Source organism: Ammodytes marinus (genome assembly GCF_949987685.1).
Source record: "Ammodytes marinus genome assembly, chromosome: 10".
In the NCBI taxonomy this organism is placed as follows: domain Eukaryota; kingdom Metazoa; phylum Chordata; class Actinopteri; order Uranoscopiformes; family Ammodytidae; genus Ammodytes; species Ammodytes marinus.
In genome coordinates this window covers 9174606-9194303 of record NC_137214.1, presented here as the reverse complement: position 1 = coordinate 9194303, position 19698 = coordinate 9174606, and the positions used below count along the sequence as shown (strand labels likewise).

Below are 19698 nucleotides of genomic sequence, written 5' to 3'. Positions count from 1 at the left end.
ATTGCATAATTCACCTGTTCTATATGTGATATCGTTATGTTTCTGTATTTTGTCCAACCCAAGTTAGCCTATTCCTCTTAACCCTTTAAGTTGTCACTAAAATAAATGTCCACGTGCACATATTAGCGCTATCTGTGCAGTTATCCATCATAAATGTCCATACAGAGATACAAACATGTAGGCTACATTGTGGACATGTTCCACATAGCCTATCGGTCCTTTCATTTCCACGACTGTTACATTTGCCCACTTTTCCCCCTTCAGAGTTCGGGTGAAAAGCAGTGCAAGTCAGTCAAATGTAAAAATCAGGATATGAAACATTATTCAACACAACATTAGGTGTTCATTATAATTTGCTTGTGGAAATTGCCGAGGAGTGTAGAAATCGTCTCCCTTTGAGGCAGAAAAGAAGAAAAAGGTACTCGGAGTTCCTTCCTGTGTGTTGGGGGCGTGAACTTCTTCTGTGAAGAGAAAAAGAAATATTTGTGATTGGCCGGTGCCTAAAATGGCAGCAGCGTCCATCCAATCAGGGCGTTTCTCCGCAGAAATGTCGTTTTTTTCTGCCGGTTCTAGAAAACCAACCACGAGTTGTCGTCGTGTGGGAGAATCCATCTTGAAGAGAGCTCTCCGGTTGTGAGACCAGTAAGCAGTTTTTCCTACTTCATTAGTCTTGTTCTTTTCGTTAAATTAGCACGTAAGTACCTTATTGTTGCAGTCTTAAAGTGACTGTTCTTATAAATGCAGCTTAAATATGTGTAAATACTTAAAAGGGTAGGCCTCGCGCCGGTGTGGGAAGCAGCGGGGCCTGCGCATTACGTAACTGCGAATTCTAGTTGTTCAGTCCAGACTTCGGTTTATCAGCGTGTTACAGATGGTTGCGCCTTTTTCTAATCTTTGGCTCCAGCAGAAATGTAAATAAGCGACTGGTTTGCTTACTGTTAACGTTACTGTGTTACTAGTTGCTCGCATTCAGCAACAAATGCAGCTTCCTAAGAATGTATGGAGCACGACTGAGCCGGCCAAAATGGTGGGAAATGCATGCATTGGCACCATGTAAATGGCGAGGCATGTACAGCATTGACGGGCTATAAAAGCGCCGTGATTTCACACCTTTCTCCCCTTTTTGGCGTAGGTATACTAGTTCAAAATGTCCGAGACAGAGCAACAGTATATGGAAACATCGGAAAACGGCCATGAAGTCAAGGAGGAATTTAATGGAGCTGCCCAAATTAAAACCGAGGAGGCGGTCGAGGAGAGCGAGAGCGCCGTGAATGACGGCGGCGAGGGAGAAGGCGAAGGCGAAGGGCCCGAAGCAGACGAGAATTCACAAAACGGCGGCAATGAGGGCGGCCAAATTGACGCCAGCAAAGGCGAGGAGGATGCCGGGTGAGTTAAAAATGCAGTAAAGCCGTCTCTTACGATAAGCACTCACGGGTTGCCATGTTTCTTTGTTCAACCGGCCTTTGTTGGCGCCATATGCATAGCGGAGGGGGGGGGGGATGGGCGCCTGAGCATGCGAAGAGATCATTTCTAACATGTATTGGGCCTATGAGAAACTATATGGGCACGATGCGCCGGCTGCAGGTCGCATCGTAGCGATTTCCATTATATTGAATTGTTGTAGTAAAATAGCCCACAGCATAGCTACTGTAGCGTTCCTCCCGATGTCATCGGGTCAACAGATGTTCTGGAACAGTGTGTACATTTACACCCCCCTCTTGCCCACTCCCCACCCCCACAGCCATATATATAAAGTTGGGAGTAGCTGGGTCGCCAACTGCCAAGCCTAACATGTCCCTCCTTCTGTGCATAGGAAAATGTTTGTTGGTGGTCTCAGCTGGGACACAAGCAAGAAGGATCTCAAGGATTACTTCTCTAAATTCGGTGAGGTGACAGACTGCACCATAAAGATGGACCAGCAGACAGGCCGCTCAAGAGGCTTCGGCTTTATTCTCTTTAAAGAAGCAGTCGCTGTAGACAAGGTGAGTGGGGAAGTTTGGGAGCTAAAGGAATTGGTGTGCTTGCTAAAATGAGCAATTTTGAATGTGTTTAAAATTACTTAATTTAACAATAAACATTTTTTTTATTAGGTTCTCGAACAGAAGGAGCACAGGCTAGATGGCCGAGTGATCGACCCAAAGAAGGCCATGGCTATGAAGAAGGATCCAGTCAAGAAAATCTTTGTGGGAGGCCTGAACCCCGACACCACCAAGGAAATCATCCAGGAGTACTTTGGGACCTTTGGCGAGGTACTGTGGTCATTTGGATTTTGTCAGTTTTATTGGGGGGAAATTACATTCTTGTAATATTTGTCTACTATATAAGTTTGTTCTTCCACCTGTGTAGATCGAGACCATTGAGCTGCCTCAAGATCCAAAGACGGAGAAGAGGAGGGGTTTCGTATTCATCACATACAAGGACGAATCTTCGGTCAAGAAAGTTATGGAGAAGAAATACCACACCGTCGGTGGAAGCAAGGTAGTAACATAACATATTCTGCATATCTGTGAAATTGGGGTGCAATGTACCGGCCTCTATATTTCAAGCAATACGACTTGGGTAACACCCCAATGTAATGTGCCTTTTTTGTGGTGTTCCTAGTGTGAAATCAAAATAGCCCAACCCAAAGAGGTCTACCAGCAGCAGCAGTATGGAGCCCGGGGATATGGAGGCGGTGGAGGCGGTGGACGTGGAAGGGGCCGTGGAGGTAAATAGTGTTTTTTGCATGTGTACCATTTTAAAGTATTTAGTTGAAACTTTGACTTATTGAAGATTGAAAGTGGTGCGGAGTAGCTGCCCGGGTCCTGTGTGCTGGAGAGATGTGACAAAGGCCTCACCTGTTGTTTCTAGGCCAGGGACAGAACTGGAATCAAGGTTACAACAACTACTGGAACCCGGGATACAACCAGAACTACGGCTACGGACAGCAAGGCTACGGATATGGCGGCTACGGCAACTATGACTACTCTGCTGGTTATTACGGCTATGGGGGTGGCTACGACTACAGTAAGCGATAAGTGCCCCCAGGGAAAAGCAAAAAACAATGAGAGAAACTTTATTTTTCTTGGTCCTCCTTGTTGTACAGAAGAACTCAGTCCCTTTTTCTCTTGTCCTCCAGACCAGGGCAATACAAGCTATGGGAAAACTCCAAGACGTGGAGGCCACCAGAGTAGCTACAAGCCATACTGATCACACGTAGTGCAGGTATGCATTTTTGCATCATCCGTGGTAGTATGAGAACATAGCTGTAACCATTGGTGCCTTTTTGACCCCCCCAAAGATGTCCATCTACTCTAAATCCATTCAAGCATTGTGGTGGGGTTAGGGTAGGCCGTGTTGTGGGGTCTGTGATCATGAAAGATGGATTCATTCCACCTGTCAGCCATCTTAAGATGCATCTCTACAAACACTACTTGATCAATAAGGGTTGAGTTTGTGGTGGTTGAGAACAGGAATAAGGACCGTATCACCTTTCACCAGGTTGCTTGGTGTATTAGCTAGCGGTCGTGCCCCCTCCCCTCCCCCCCAAAGTGTGTCTGTCCATTCACTGACCTGTCAAAACTCATTCATGCACCTGTTTGTCTATGTATAACTGCATGCCAAATTTGGTTTATTCTCAGTAACGTTAAGCACCGTGTTTTTCTCTTAAGGTCTAAAGTAAATAAGAAAAAGAGATCCATGGTCTGACCACAACGAACATGGGCTCTGGCTTTTCCTTTGGAGTTGGCAGAAATTTGGACTCATGCTCCATATGTACAGATCAAGTGAGGAACTGGGGAAGCAAATGTCACTTTTCCACTTTTTATTTTATATTGTTTTGTGTCCATTTACATTTCCAGTGATGGAAGTGTTATTTTTACTGTACTTTTTGGTACCTTTTTGAATCTAATGTATTGTATGGTTGTATTTTTACATGTCTACTGGATTTACAGATGAGCAGGAGCAAGAGCTTTAAAAGCTCACAAATAAAACAACTTTGCTTTTTTTTTTTTTTTTTTTTTTTCCTCTCCTTTTGGTGTTTCTAGATCTTTAGTTATTTTCTCCCGTGCTGATTGTTGGATGCAAAAGTTGCATGAATTCAGATGTGGGGTGAGGCTAAATAAGGGATTTAAACTAATCAAAGGGTTCATTGTAAGGTGTTAAGTGAATGTTTGCAGATGGTCTAGTAGACGAAGACAACCAGCATTTTTTTTTTTTTTTTTTGGCTTTTAAGGAGATTCTTCCCCCATCATGTTTGCAATTTTAAGTGGCTTTACTAGTGTTATTCAACTGAACGCAAGCCTGTTAATGTACGAGGGTACTCCCTCTCTCACTGGAAACTCATTCCTCTAGTGTCTTGGGCAAATTGGTAGAAATAAACTTTTGGTTTATATTACACATGGATCTTTTTGTTATTATTTGTAAAGATAATGTTAAATGTTTTGTACTGTTAAATGGCTTGCTTGTTTTGTCACAAGTAATGTTAACATCTCTACGGATGCCTATTTGAGAAGCAGTGGAGACAGGGCTTCACTGGCTACAGGATAACTGGCTAAGTATTAATACCCACCCCACTAGATGTGAAACTGCGAAACTTGAGCATTTTTATGAATGTATCCAGGAGTTAAAGATAGTGGTCTGGTAAGTGCTTATCTCAACCACATTGTGTATTAAGAACATGTTGCTGATCAGTGTTGTTGGGACTTATTCATTTATATGTTGCAACTGTGGGTAGGGGAACAGAACAGGCAGGATTTGAAAAGTATAAACATTTATTGGTTTGAAAAATTCATGGCACTTAATTAGTATCACATTAGCACCATTTTTTATATATATATAGATCATCTCCTAGGTGACTGATTTGCAGAGGCTTTAATCATAGACCTCCAATTGGCCCGGCTTAATTTGCTTGCTGCATCTCATTCTACTGAAGTGATACCTTTTAAAAAGGCACCGTACACCTGTGGGAGAAAAACATTTGCGATGATATGTCACTTGCATTGCGGGGTCTAAACAAGAGACAGAGCAGACATCCTCTTAATACTGACCAACATTTGTAAACCTGTCTGCTGTAATATTTTCTAGACTAAAGCTTTGATATAACATGGCTATAAAGGGAAATTGTTATGGCAAGGGCTTGGTCTGATAGGTCCATTTAAAAAAAGAAAAACAGCAAGTCCCCACCGTGGTCGGGTTTGGATAGAAGGCGGCAACATGTTCTGCCATGTGAAATGAATGAACTTGTTTGATCAACTGCAACCTCAAGGATGGGCATTCATATCTCTACCTCTGAACTTTTTGAATGTGCCCATCTGACAATGTCTGATGCAATTAAAAGTTTTTCTACAGGTTTAACACACCTTTTAGATGTCTTCCTTTTCTAGTTTAAAGTCAGTGGCATCCATGTCTGTGAGTACAAGAGAATTGAAAAAAGTTATTCAGCTAAATCAGGCAATGTTCCTATTTCAGTGTTCAGACTCTTAAGTGGTATGCGTCAAGTACATGCATACGTCATGCAATGCTGTGGTAACAGCTATAGACTGAAGGGTGGTTGACAATGTTACCTGTGAGGATGCGACCAATACATTGTACCACCAGCTCTGCGTCCTCCATACTGAAGCACATGGGAGGTTTAAACTTCACAATGTTTTCCCAGGGGCCATCTGTACTGACACAGATTTGATCCTCCTCCTTCAACCTAAGTTATGTAAAAGGGACATTTAGTTAAGACACAACACAATATGGCAAAGTTGATGTAAATCAAGTTCCAGCCAGTATAGCTGTATTTGGTGGTAACTAATGTGTTTCGCTGATCTTGTACCTCTTCACCACCCTTGCTGCTGTTGCTGTAGCAGGAGTCCTCTGCTCCCGGTCTGTCACCAGCTCCAGACCAACAAACAGTCCCACACCTCTTTTTAAGAAAATACAACATCTTTTAAGATTTCAGTGTGTAGACAAGCTATTGGGATTTAAAAAAAAGATTAATGTGTTCATTTGTAAGTAGAAAGTGTCCCTGACAGATCATTTTCGAAACTAGCAGTTTGTTGCAATTATTGAAGTTACTAAACTGCATGTGATGAAAAACACAAACAAACAGAAAGTACTTTAAAAAATAATGTTATACTTTTGCAACCAACATGTGCCAAAATCAGACTGTGTTAGTACTCAATATTGATATACTGGAACACCAGTATGCAACCAACTGAGGAGCTTCCCCTTACAGTTGTACGGTATAAAAAGTATAAGGCCAATACTATGGAAGTCATGATTTGCATTCTCAATAGTTTTTACTCTTCACAGATATTCTTTTTCAGCTGCATAGTTTGTATTGTATGATGCTGTATTTTTTAATTGAGATGCATCAATTTCTGTTAATTTTGCTTATCCTAGTGTTATGCTTCAGTCTTTTTTAAGCACCCTGAGTGGGGGAAAAAGGGCTGCTGAGTTGTTCTACAAGGTGTAAGCTATAAGGTGACAACTTCATTATTGCCAGACTTTTTTTCATAAACAAATGCTTTAATAATTAATAATTTTGAAAGTGATTTAAGGAGTGAGTGTAGAATATCACTTGCTGTTACCAGTTTAAGGAGCCTAAGTTCGCCAGCCTATGCGTGCTTACCTGACATCACCAATTATTTGATGTCGTGTTTGTAGCTCTTTGAGCATATCTTTCAGATGTGCTCCAACCCGTGTGGCGTTTCCCCTGAGGTCCTCTTTCTCTATTACGTCAAGGACTGCCAGGCCGATAGCACAGGAGACTGGGTTCCCTCCAAACTGGATGGAGCAGGGGAGATAAAGCAAAAAAAAAATCTAATTATATTCTCCTTTTACTTTTTCTTTTTTCAAATTTTGAGTCGAATCTACACATTTATTCACAATCTAGTCATTCTAGTTAGGCAAGGCAACAATGTATGTTTTATACAGTGATTTCTGTAACATAAATAGAAATAGCTTGTGAACAACAGTTAACAGATAAAGGTGTTCAAAAAGACGCAATCCAAAAAAGGCATTATGTTGTCTTTAACCTCAAAGAGACCTATCTTTATGTAACTGACATCTGTTAAGGTGATTATCAAAGTACTAACTATGACTCCACAGTATACTGTGAATGTCAATAATGTATGTCGGGTTGTAAAGATGGTCAAGATGTTCCTTATTACAGAAAGGCATGGCTATCACACATTCATAGTGGCCAGTGTATAGTCACCGTATTGAAGTACTCCACTCCGTTGGCTGTGAAAGCTCCAGCTATCTCCGCAGTAGTTGCCACACATGCCACAGGATGCCCGTTGCCCATAGGCTTACCCATGGTCACTATGTCGGGGCAGAAGCCCTCCCCCTGCAGCTGAAAACCCCAGTAGTGACTTCCTGTACGTCCAAAGCCCGTCTGCACCTCGTCTGCCACAAACACTCCACCGGCTGAGCGCACATATCTGTATGAGGGAGACGCACCACCTCACTGTGATTTTACCGTGGCGGATGATTTTTAAAAACATTGACCCCGAAGAATTAGTCATCACTTACTCTGCGACTTTGGATGAGTATCCTTGGGGCAAGATGATTTGTCCCCCAACACTCGGCAATGATTCAGCAAAGAAGGCAGAGATCTATGGGGGGAAAAAAGTAGTTAATATGTAAAATAAATACTATTCATCATATTTATTACAGCATTGTGTCTCTGTGTAATGATTATTGTTTTAAAGGTGGAGTCAGTGATTCTGGAAAATTATTTTCAAAATCAGTAAATATCTCGTCACAATCCGCTGCCTGTGTGTGTAAAATAAATAAGTCCAGTGTTAATACACAGCCTAGGCCCTGTAAACGGGCATGTTGTTACGCACGGTGGCCCCTTTGTTTATCTGTTCTGATATGTTTACAGAGCCTAGGCTGTGTTTTAACATCAGATTTTTTGGGGTGCACACACAGTATGGGCAGGTAGCGAATCGTGAGGAAATGTTTATTGATAAAAAAAAATGAAAACCAGAAACGCTGACTGCACCTTTTAAGTATTCTATTCAGGCTGCACAACACTCTGTTAAAGTGTACCTTACGACCTTTCCGGTGCACCTCTTCTATCAAGTCTTTTACGGTGTCAGCGTATGCTTGGCCCGGGTTGGGGTGATCCTCTCTGTATATGCCTCTGTAGGTGTCTGGTAAGGGCGCCTGGGAGGATGAAAGACATTCTTTCAGATAGGTGAGGGTTTACTCTGGGTCAGCTGTTTGTGAATTGCTGGTCGTATTTACACACCACATGGACCCATTCTTTCTGTCCGGCCAGTTTCCGGAACTTGTAAGGACTAATGTCGATGAGGGACATCAGATGCCCATGGTATGCGCTGGTATTAAAGGAGAGTTAATTGTCATTGATAAGCAAGTGTATTGTCAGGGAGTAAGTGCGTTTGAATTGGTGCTATAAAAAAAACTTACTGGTCAAGCACAACAACGTCCTCGTGTTGGGTGTACTGCTGCGCCAAGCGTATCGCTAGATCATTGGCCTCGGAACTGTCACAAGAACAGAGGTAAAGCCACTGGAATGGTACTTTAGGAATTTAGTGGAATAGTGTAATTGAACGACATTAGTTACCCTGAGTTAACAAAGTAGAAGACACACAGTTTCTCTGGAAGTGTGGCAGCCAGGCGCTCTGCATACAGGATGATGTTGTCGTGCAGGAATCGTGTGTTTGTGTTGAGGAGATCCATCTGGGCTGCTGCGGCCTTTGTAATGCTGGGGTGACAATGGCCCACTACAACAGAGAGCATACTGTGTGTGCCAATAACACATTCAGACTTTCTGCCACTTGGGGGCAGGAGTGAGAAGAAGTAGACAGGGTTCCTACAGATTTAAGACTTTTCTTTTTAATGCCACTCAGAATGAATGAGGACCAATTTAACAAAAAACAAAACTGTCAAATAAAAAAATAATGTTTTAACAAAATGTTTTTTTGGTATTATTTGTTTTACTTCAGGCCATTCAAAATGACTAACTAAAGAACAACAATATAGGCGTATAATGTGTCACTCAAATCACTGGCCAAAAAGCCAAACTGTCGTCATGTTACCATATTGGATCAAGCTAATTTCTAAGTTGAATTTTTTCGGGGATTCATTAATTAAATGCCTTTTAATACCTTGTTAAGGATCTGTAGTAGGTATAAGTAGTAGGTCTAGAGTAAACACAGCAAAAGTTGGAAATGTGGACTGACCATGATGGACGTTACTGATGCAGTCCAGATAGCGCTGGTCGTTTTCATCGAATAAATATTGGCCCCTCGCTCTGACAATTTTGACGGGGTCGTCTGAATAAAATAGTCTGCATGACTGCCTGTAATATAAGGAATGAAAATGTATCAGTCGCCTTCGTTCGTGTTCGTGCACACATACTTGACCAGACCAGTAGAGGAGAAAAAAACACACACACTATAGCCTAAGTCAGTCACTTTCCATACCCGATTAGTTTCCTCCTCATAGCGAGAGTTTCTTCTTTCTCGAGAGTATTTACAGCCATGTTTTCGTTGTATTATCTGCCTGCTTAAAGACTGCTGAGTTGCAAAAAAATAAAATAAAAATAGGTTACAGTAATAAAATGTAGTGTATTTTGCTGGGTGTTACGTCCACCGCGCATGCGCTAGTGTAAGCGTTCTTCTTCTATCCTCTTTTTCTTGGTGTTGCATTACTGCCATCCTCTGGAATGGATTGAGGTAGCATAACCTCCACAGTGTCCGGTTGGTCAGATTGTTCCCATCAATCCTGATCTCTGAAGAAAGACAGTGAAAGGACATTATATCCACTCATAGGCATATCAACAAAACCTTCCTGTTATACTCAAATTTAAGTTACACCGGTTATCCAGCATATTAAACCACCAGAAAATTATATTAAAAAAATGTGTTTCTCATTGACTCCCTAACTAGCCTTTTAAATTAAAACAAACACCCCACCCACCTACTTATAGGCCTACATCCAGAATACCTGCATAATGCTAATGACCTATTGACCTACAATTGGAAATAGAGATTGTTATTTGTGTTTTAACAAACTATTAAAACTTCCGTTTTTGTAAGCATTCTTACTTAGTTTACAGCATTTTGCACACCTGCCTAAAACTTTTGCGCAGTACTGTATATGACATTCATCCACAGTCTTGTTGGTGCCTGGATTGTAAATCAAGTGTTATGCTGAAACCACTAGTCCCATACATCCTTTATTGCTGTGAGTCTGTCACACTCTCATCGCCGGCCCTGTCTTGTTTCTTTGTCATCAAAGTGTCCCTGCGTTTCCAATACCCATACTTTCTGCTATTTAGTATGGTAGTACTATCTTTAGTAAAAGATTTAGGATTTCCTTTTTCTTGTGGTCAGATTTAGTATAATAGAAAATAAAAATAGTATGCAACATGAGAGAAAACTTGGAATGTCTTTAAAAACATGCTGGTTGGAAATATTTGCCCGTCTCCCATTTCCTGTGAACTATCTGTGATTTTCTCACTACTACAGGCATGGTTAGGTTAGGCCCCTAAATCAGAGGAAAGTTTCTTGAAGAGTTTATAATTGCACATTATAGTACATGCCATCCTAAATAACCAAAAAAGAAAATACATTTTGCATAATATTGATACTTGTTATGCGTTATATATAAAACACATATGCAACAAGTACAGTATGTGAAGCCTACAGGACAACTAAAACATATATCATGTACATTTTATATTTACCCAGTTGTCCCATAAAATTTAGAAAATTAATTAAATATGAAGCAAAACAAATCGTCATAACCACTTAGATGTCAAACATTAAATGGGGTCATATTGACCCCAAGGATAATAAGAGGGATAAGAAGTTTGATGTCCGTTTGCATATTGCAATTATGTGGCTAGGGCCTACAACTTCAGAACCAGTGTTTTCTAATGTTCCATCTTTTGATCTAACTGTAGTCTTACACAGTCAGACCAAACTACAGCTAGTAAGTAATCTAACTGTAAAGTGTAAATACATACTATGTGTATAGGCCTACTTTCTGTATAACTAGAACTCATTTACAAAATCCAAACTTTTCTTTCTTGCAAATAACTATTAATCTCCCACCAGTGGAACTTTCCATACAGGGGTTGCAGTGAAACTTTACTATCAGGCCAAACACCATTCACTCCCAGGTGTCCTGCTGCTGTGTCTATAGGGGAGAACGGGGTAAGTAGGCACACTTTTTACTCTAGTGAGAATTGCTTATCACCTAAACATCTTTCAATAGTCATTCCTACATATATATATAAATATGCCTACATAACTTACTGTAGCCTTGGCAGCTGGTCTAGTTTGGGATGCACTGAGTTGTTTTGATTTTGTTGCCCTTTTTTCTTTTGCATGCTAGCTGCCTTTTCCTGCTCTATTCTTTCCTTCTCTGGGGTGTCAGTGAGGATACAGCTTGACAATTTATTTCGTTATTGGGTTCCTTTTCTAGCTGCAGCCTTGAGATAACATGTGACAACCAACCCCCCAAAAAATTTGACGACCAACCCCAACTTGAATTTCTTGCTAACATCAAGGCCAACAACCATCTGACAACTAATTAGCTTGCTAACCACAATCTAAACTATAGTTTACCCTTCACACTTTGTATGGGTAACAAGTGTTTTGTTATAAACCCATTGTGTAAAAGCCTAGAAGAAAAATACTGAGGAGCTAAATATTTTCAATTTGACATGAAAAACACAAACAGTCTTCTCACCTCAAATTCAGCAGTCTAACTCCACTATGTAGGTGACCTCTGATCCCAATTCTGGATATTTACATACCAAAATTTCACAGACAGCGCCTTCTGGTTCCGAGATATAACGATTGTGACAACCAACCCACGTGACAAATTACCCCGTTCTCCCCTACTCTCCAGCTAAAACTTGATTTTACGATTCTTTCCTTTTCCCAGTAGGAGGACTGAAGCACTTTAACACTATTTTTTAATTCCCACAGTGGATACCAGAAGTATGTATTTACAAAACAAAAGTATTAGCAACAATATTCATCATACATACACATACAAATATTTCCCCCAAAAAAACGAAAGAAAAGAGGAGGAAGAAATTGGAGTGGAAAGAGGGGAAAATAGAAGAATGGTCCAGATATTGCTGTTCTATCCTTTTTATTTCTGGATGGTCTTGTTTGGGAGTTGTGAAGGGGAATCAGCTCTGTACTGCAGGAAGGGAGACCAGGGTTTATTAAAAGTCTTCATATTGCCTTTAATTTTTGATGTGAGCTATTTTGTTTCAGATTTGCATAGTCTGTTTAATAGATTGAACCAATGGTTGATTGATAGCACCTTTTTCGGTTGGGTGATTATCTCCACGCCCTATTATTCAATAGTTGACTCTTAGCCGTTTCCTGCGTAAACACAGCAGCATTCTTTTTTGTTGCCTCGACTTGTAGAACACATACAGGTTATTGTGTTGCTGCTGCTCTGCACAGTTTTTGATACAGATGAGATTGGCTCCATACAACCTTGGTCTAAGGAGCGCTACATAGCACTCCCTGTCAAAGAGTCAAAATATACTCCATGATTTTCATGTAGCCTAGTGTTGAATTAGTAGCATATTCCTCTAAACCTGTTTCCTTAGTCTTTTCAATTTAAAACTCCATTTATTGCTCCACATCTCAACTTTATTTACCTTCTTTAATGTTTCTATATGGTTCAAATGTCTCCCTCCTTTTAACAAAGCCCTGTCATCTACAAATCATTATCTTCCCATTTATACTCATTCATTAGATGTAATGTATCCTATTAAATTATAATAGATTATCACACTCCCATGAGGTGTGCCATTTTCATCCTTATACTTATTGGACATTTCAGCTCCTATCCGGTTCAATACTGTATATCATATTGCCACTGCATGTAGTTTTATCAGGGGCCCTCCTTCCACATCATAACGTGCTTTTTCTGCATCAAACAAAACTGCCGCTAATGTTAAGTGAAATCAATGCTTTATCCTTAAGAGTCAAGACATAATACTAGATGAATAATGGATCATCAGAGCCCCCTTCCTCTCTTAAATCCACTTTGACATTCTGCAATTAATTTCCTCTTGATTGTAGCTTAAACATTCGGCAATAGCACACACCAATTTTAATTTAACATGCAGGTTTATTACAGGTAATCTCATTGAGACACGTCTAATTCTCAAGAGAGACCTGCGAGTAACTGGACTTGTTTTTAGGTATGCTTTGATAATAGATATGTATTATTTGATGGATATCACAGAAAAAAAAACTAGCCTACTTTGACTTTTATCCATGGACCTATAAAGAATGTATCTAAGGTTGTGTTCTCAGCTTTGATTTCATGCTGTCGCTTTATTTAGAAGGGCCTAACTGCGGGGCTGTTGACGGCACAGAGAAGCACAAAATAAGTGCCACAAATGTTGTTAAAATGTCGTTTCAGTTAAGAGTACACGAAAAAATATAATTTTGGAGAATTATGCGCTGTATACGTACTGGTTTGTTTCCTCAAATTGTGTTTCGTTTAGGCAGATCATTTTTGAACTACCTCCGTATTGGTATCGTCCAAAGGCTATAAATACTACGCTAAACTGCCCTCTATCCGTTGCACTCTGTGCTGCTTCGGTTGCTAAGGAACCACTGAATGCAGGTAATACATCAGGACAGCTGTAGCATGCTAGCGTGCAAATAGGCTGCGCAACCAAGCTAAGCCTACAACTCATTTATATATGCGTTATTGGTCTCGCAGTTTAATACATTAAGGCTTCTTTTTATATTTTAGTCTTGAGAAATAATTGTTTCAGTAGTGTACAATGACAAGCTATTAACCGGTAACAGACAGACCAAATGTAGCTGAGCAAACTAAGGCCAGTAACGTTGGTTAAGCTAGGACACTTGTTATCCTTTCGGCTAGCTAATAACTTGCTGCAGCACGGGCTGCATCGTGTTGCTGAGCTAGCTTACTATATACACTGCTCTCACGCTAAAGTCGGTACTACATCTAGACAGTAAATCCTAGGTTAATATATAGTTCATTGTCAATGATATACAATTGTCGTGCAGCTGACGTTACATATCTATAACTGGCTATCACGAAAACGTTTTCTTTAGATGAGGGCCAGCTGCGCAACTCTTTAAAAACGTATACACTTATTGGTTCATACTTTCTTAAAGAACGAAAGTGTCCTTAGGCCAGACCTAACTATCCCCACTGATAATCTTAATTCATATGTGTCTAGCTGGTCGTTTTGAAATCATTGGTTTATTAATTTGTAGTAACGTCACTATTAAACTCGAAAGCATGATTTAGAAAGTGCTAAAGTTTTAAATCAGATGGTGGTTGACAGCACTGCTCGTGACTGATTTTGAGCTAACGGTGTCATTTTGTGGGTTGCACAGGATGAGGTTCAGACTACGCTGATGAAGTAGCTTGTCTTCTGGCATGTGGAACAAGGCTAGCAAATGTAGCCCCATGTTTGCCACAAGGTAGAAGGCCCCAGAGGCCACATCTGTCTACCCATAGTTTTGTTGCAGTCAATTCAAAGAGTAGGACTTAATTGATTATCAAGCCTTTTCCTCTCAGGTTAAAACACATAACTTTATGTTGATACAGTTTAACAAATTAGTGTCCAGTTTTTGTCAGCGTTAAATGGACTCCAGGTTATGTGTGCTTTGCACTTTTGAAAGATCAATGCAAAGCCCAATAGGCCATGCTACACTGTAATGCAGTGAATAGTTTGTCATTTCTGATTTAGTTTCAGTTTGACGTGTATGTGTAGACCTATGTGCTGTCCAAAGGGTGGCTGGGATTCCTTAAATGGGCCCATGTAGCTTAATCTTCAAATATGCTTGTGGATTAAGTAACCTTTCGATCTTAAAATATAACTCTGCAGGGTTCCTTTGCATTAAAAATATCAATATCTAACAAATGTGCATTAATGAAATACACATGCATGCTTGTCTTGGTCTTTTAGTCCCCTACTCTCCGGGTATCTGACACCATTTTGGCTTTGCCATGGTAATATAAGTCCTCGAGACCTGGTCACTGTTCTTTTGTCCCCCTTCAAAAAAAAAGAAAGATACCAATGGCATGCTTCCAACCCCCTATCCCCATTCATTTTTCAAACACTACCCCCATCCTTTCCCCTTTTCGTCTCTCCCTCCCCCTTCCATTCGCTTCTCAACTCACAACTCTTGTGTCACTTGTGTTTATTGGACCTAGCTGACTTTGATAGGCGTAGTATGTGCCACAGTATGGTTTTTACCACAGACATACTCTGCGTTTACTTTGAATTAACACTTTTTAACGTTTGGAGTCCAAAAAAGGAAATTGTCATGTTCGCTGTGCATGATGGAATGTGAAGTGTTTCTTTGTTCTTGGTCTCCTCATGTCCATGTGTGCTCTCTCTGCCTTTGTGAACATGAACTTCTGCTTTTCACCTGTGCATGAGGCAGCATGTGGTTCAGGCCTGGGTCTCGTGTAGTAAAACATTTATAGTGACACATTTCTTCAGGCATCCGGTTCCTCTTTCTGTGGTCTTTTCCACATTACAACAGTTATCGAAATGTTTGAGGAAAGTCCACATTAGAAGGTTTAGCAATCCTAGCCAAGAGGCCTGTTAGATGCGTCTCATATTTATAAGTTCAATAAAGTGCTTTTTTTGCAGTGCGTGTGTGTTTCAGTTTCAGTTAATCATTGACATTGCGCTTGTTTTACACAGATCCCTTCTCAGGCCCTCTCAGTGGCATAAAGAAGATGGTGGCATAGTGAGAAAGTTGGTCAGTCTGGCTGGTTGAGGTGTGGAGGGGACACCACAAACCACGCCAGGATTCTGACTAATACAATCTCCACTGCCCTCAGCAAGTCTCCTCATATCCATGTCTACCCCTGGATTGTAGCTACAAATATGGTCACACTTATCACAGAGCAACTCCGTAAGCAGAGTTTGGAAGAGCCTTATTACAAGGCTTTTTCATTCAATGTCAATGTGGTGAGTTAAGATCAACATTCTGTCATGAAGTAGCTTTTTCCCCCTTTATTCACTATATCGGTTCCGGTTTTGAATTGTATTTGTGTTTCAGTCATTACCTGCAGTGGGCTCCAGCCCCACTGTCTCATGGAGTGCTTGTAGATCAACACAAGGTAATTTTGTTGAATAAAGTGCAGCATTTTCAATTTTGTCGGTGGGGAAATCTCATGTAATCTATTTTGGCATTTTCAGAGACCAGCTCAGCTACACGCCCATCATCCAGAGCCAACCTTCTGGATGATTCCTGTGGACCACACTCCCTTTGGCCCACTTCCTACTCCTGGGAACCTCTCCATCGACCAGAGCTTTCCTTTACAGACAAGGCTTTCCAGAGCTCCCCTCCACCGCCACCACCAAAACGCCACTGCCGGTCCCTCTCTGTTCCAGAGGACCTGTCTCGGTGTCGCTCCACCTGGCATCCTAGTGCGTCCAAGGTCTGGACCCCTGTCAAACGCGGCTGTCAAAGTGGAGGAGCATCTAGTTCAGGCTCCGGAGCCGGCTCTTTGCCCCGCTGTGGCCCCAGTTCCTCCTTCACCTCTTCATCCCTACACTCGTCTTCTAGCCCAACTTTCTTTAGCTTAGCGCTGTCCTCTGACTCCCCACTACCATGGAGCTTCCCGTGGGACCCCTGTGACAAACTGAAAGGAGCCTGCTCTGCCTCCTTTGCTGCTCCTTCCTCCTGCTCCTCTTCTCCGGCCCCCCTGGTATGTCACTCCCTACTGCAGCGCCGCTTCTCCCTCTCCCCTGTGCACATTCACCATGCCTCTGTGGTGCGCCTTCCCCCCAAGCCCTTCCCTGCTTCTGCTCTGACATATGGCTGTCCTGGCATGGAACACCCGGCCCTGTCTCCATCTCCCACTTCAGCCTGCAGTACACCATCCTCCTCTAGGCGCGGCCTGCACCCGGCGCTGCCCCGATGCCACTCGCAGCCCTGTGACATGCGCAGACCTCGCCTGAAGAGGCGCCACGACCCAGATGTTCTTCCCTGCCCCAGGCCAGGCCTCGACTTCAGCAAGATGACACAGGTGAGCAAGAGACTCCAAAGGGCTGTCTCTCTGCTTCGTTGCAGCTTCGGCCGTGCGGTTCCTGCTGCAACTAATACGCACAACTTATATTTTTACCCTGATGCCGGAGCTCGCCGCATAGATTTAGCGCAAAACAGGTCGAGAGATACAGAAACACAAAAGCCAACAAAACAATAAAACATCTGGTTCATTTTCAGAATAAGACACTGTTCACTGCAGGTAACAATCTCAAAACAGAGACACATACAAGCAAATCCGAACCTTTGTTTACTCGTTCAGATGGGAAAATTAACCTTCCATTTGTTTGTTGTTGTATACCATATATAGAATCATAATATCAGGCGCGATCGCCCGTAACTTTTAATTAATTTGGGAACTCCTCGCTCTCGCAACTCCAGCTGTCCGGCAGCATTGACCGTGCCCACTTTGACAGACGTGGGCGCACGAAGCAAAACCACTGCCGTAAGAGACCGAAGAGAACGAATGTGCAGCCAGTGGGATCCCATGGTATGGCTTCTGGCAGCACTTCATCCCTCAAACAGGCACACACACAGGCTCTTCAGGCAAAACAAATTCAGACATCCTTTCTTGCACCTCCTACATGTTATTACCTACTACCTGAAGGCTTATGAAGCTGATATTCTGGCTGCACAAACAAGCATTGAGAATGAGAGTGGGTCCAATCAAAGTGAGGTGTTTTGCCACATGTTCAATGTTAAAACTGTCACATGATAACCATGAACCCTTCTTTCTCCTGAATAGATGGGTAATCACGAGAGCCTAGTGAGTGGTACAGGTGGCTGCACAGTCCATGTGTCCTCCCAGGCAGAGCAGCACACAGCCTTCTCCCCTGCAGAGTTCCTGGGACAAGCCAGTATTGGGCCACTAAGTGAAAGTGAAGAAGAAGACGAGGAGGAAGAGGATAAAAGGATTGAAATAGACGGAGTACAAAAGATTGTTTTTGAAAGAGACTGCACAGACCTGGACTTGAACCTAATAGAAGAAAACTGACCATTCCGTGGAGCTCCCAGTGTGATTACTGCATTCATAACCATGTTAAGCACACCTGTAGGCTTTGTCCACTCTTCTGGCAGAGTCCTTGGGAATCTGCTGACCTCCTAAGGCACATGTCCAGACTTCATAATCAAGAACCAAGCAATTAGAAGCTAATTTTCATTTACAATGTTATAATGTAATGTGCATGAGCAAATGAGCTACTTTGCACACATAATTTGGCTAATATTTCATATTGATACAAATCTTAATTTGCAATAACCTCTAGTATGCATCTTGATACCCATACATATCCTCATCATCTTAATCAAGGAACACTATATACTGGAGTAATCAAAATGTGCTTTAATATTTCCTCACAAGTGATTTGATACAGACCAAAACAGCCAATTGTTTAATGGGATAGTGCAAAGCATTCCTCAGTGGCCAGTAAGATACTGGTGTAGTTTCGCATGGGTTTGGGTCTTGGAATTTGGAATTGACTCAGTTGTTTAAGGTGGACGTAATGTGTAGGTCACAATGAAATTCAGGCCAAACAACTTATGCATATTGATCTATTTATTTAGATATATGAAAATGTTCCCCTCTAGGTTTAACAAGATACATTCCAGGATTTCTCTGAAGTTTCTTAAATCCCTCACAGACAAATCTACTTTTACTGTTCTGTCATGACATTATAGAAGACACTATCCTTTTTGGAGTCACTCTACATCATTAGAGAGAATATTTTCTTGAATAAGCAGAAAGCTTATTTTCAAACATTCTTATATTTTTGGGGTTTTCTCAATTGCTTGAACCGTAACATACCTTGTCAACAATAATACTGACAAGACTGTAAGCTGACCATGCCTTAAGCTTAAAATACAGAGTTTTTGGTGGAGTGGTATTCTTTTCACAGCCAGACATTTTTGCAATCTCCATTTGCGCTGATTCAGATATTTTTGAACAGGTGGCACATGCACTATAATAGTTAATTGAATAACTGAATCGATGCTGCAGCTGGACTCCATAGGGCACAATGGCATGTACTGTACAGTGGTTAGAGCAAGTACACAAGGCGAGACAATTCAGAGTGTATGTGACAAAGACGGTAGTGATGCAGATGCTTTGGTGGCCTTTCAGAAATTATTTTTCATGTGTTTTCAGATAGAAATATTCCTGTTGCACAATTTATGTACAAATAAAATTTAATAGAGAATGACATTTTTTCTTTACTTTTTTTTCCTCCAAAAGGTATCATTCTATAAGCATCTATCCTGTTCGTAGTCTAGATATTTAGAACATAGGGACACCTAGTGGCGGATTTCAGTATAATGCTGATGTGTAGAAATCGACATTCCGTCCATTCTTACTTCACGAACAACAGATTGTGATGCATAGTAGCAAACTGCTGTGATGGGGGATAACTTTAGAAGTTAATTATTACGTCATAAAACAGTAATACTTTTTATTTGAATCCAATACATGTTTGGTAGCCTACTTTGAAAACATTCAACAGTGGATAAAAGTTTTGAAAGTACAAGAAAGTTTTACAACTAGGCTTATAGAAACAAGCATGCTACACTGAAGAGTCACATGTCTTTGTCAGATTAAGATTGGCGTTCCGCCGTGGAAGGCGAGGGCGCTCCTTCCAGTCCACCGATGCTTTTTCACAGACGGCCTGAC

The 19698-nt window shown here is 41.4% G+C and overlaps 3 protein-coding genes across 3 annotated transcripts; 2 read left to right on the top strand and 1 right to left on the bottom strand.

The window, feature by feature from the left end:
- Positions 1-547: 547 nt before the first annotated feature.
- Positions 548-3985, top strand: hnrnpaba (heterogeneous nuclear ribonucleoprotein A/Ba; the record flags this gene model as incomplete). Its single annotated transcript, XM_080035353.1, is given in 11 exon segments — positions 548-634; positions 638-642; positions 1133-1142; positions 1148-1386; positions 1814-1982; positions 2091-2249; positions 2347-2478; positions 2602-2707; positions 2851-3006; positions 3119-3204; positions 3651-3985. Coding segments are annotated over 10 exon segments (1134 nt in total). The 3' UTR covers positions 3190-3204; positions 3651-3985.
- Positions 3986-4525: 540 nt separating this feature from the next.
- Positions 4526-9568, bottom strand: phykpl (5-phosphohydroxy-L-lysine phospho-lyase). The gene is made up of 13 exons (XM_080035344.1): positions 9426-9568; positions 9183-9301; positions 8564-8723; positions 8407-8481; positions 8228-8315; positions 8026-8142; positions 7504-7586; positions 7187-7412; positions 6599-6753; positions 5801-5890; positions 5544-5677; positions 5340-5386; positions 4526-4940 (listed from the first exon to the last, which is right to left on the bottom strand). The coding sequence occupies exons 1-12, from the start codon at positions 9482-9484 to the stop codon at positions 5343-5345; spliced, it is 1350 nt and encodes a 449-aa protein (XP_079891470.1). The 5' UTR covers positions 9485-9568; the 3' UTR covers positions 4526-4940; positions 5340-5342.
- Positions 9569-13574: 4006 nt separating this feature from the next.
- Positions 13575-19234, top strand: LOC307256412 (protein FAM53C-like). Its single transcript, XM_080035352.1, has 5 exons — positions 13575-13614; positions 15686-15955; positions 16047-16107; positions 16187-17019; positions 17782-19234. Exons 2-5 carry the CDS (start codon positions 15872-15874, stop codon positions 18028-18030), a joined length of 1227 nt encoding a protein of 408 aa, XP_079891478.1. The 5' UTR covers positions 13575-13614; positions 15686-15871; the 3' UTR covers positions 18031-19234.
- Positions 19235-19698: the final 464 nt, after the last annotated feature.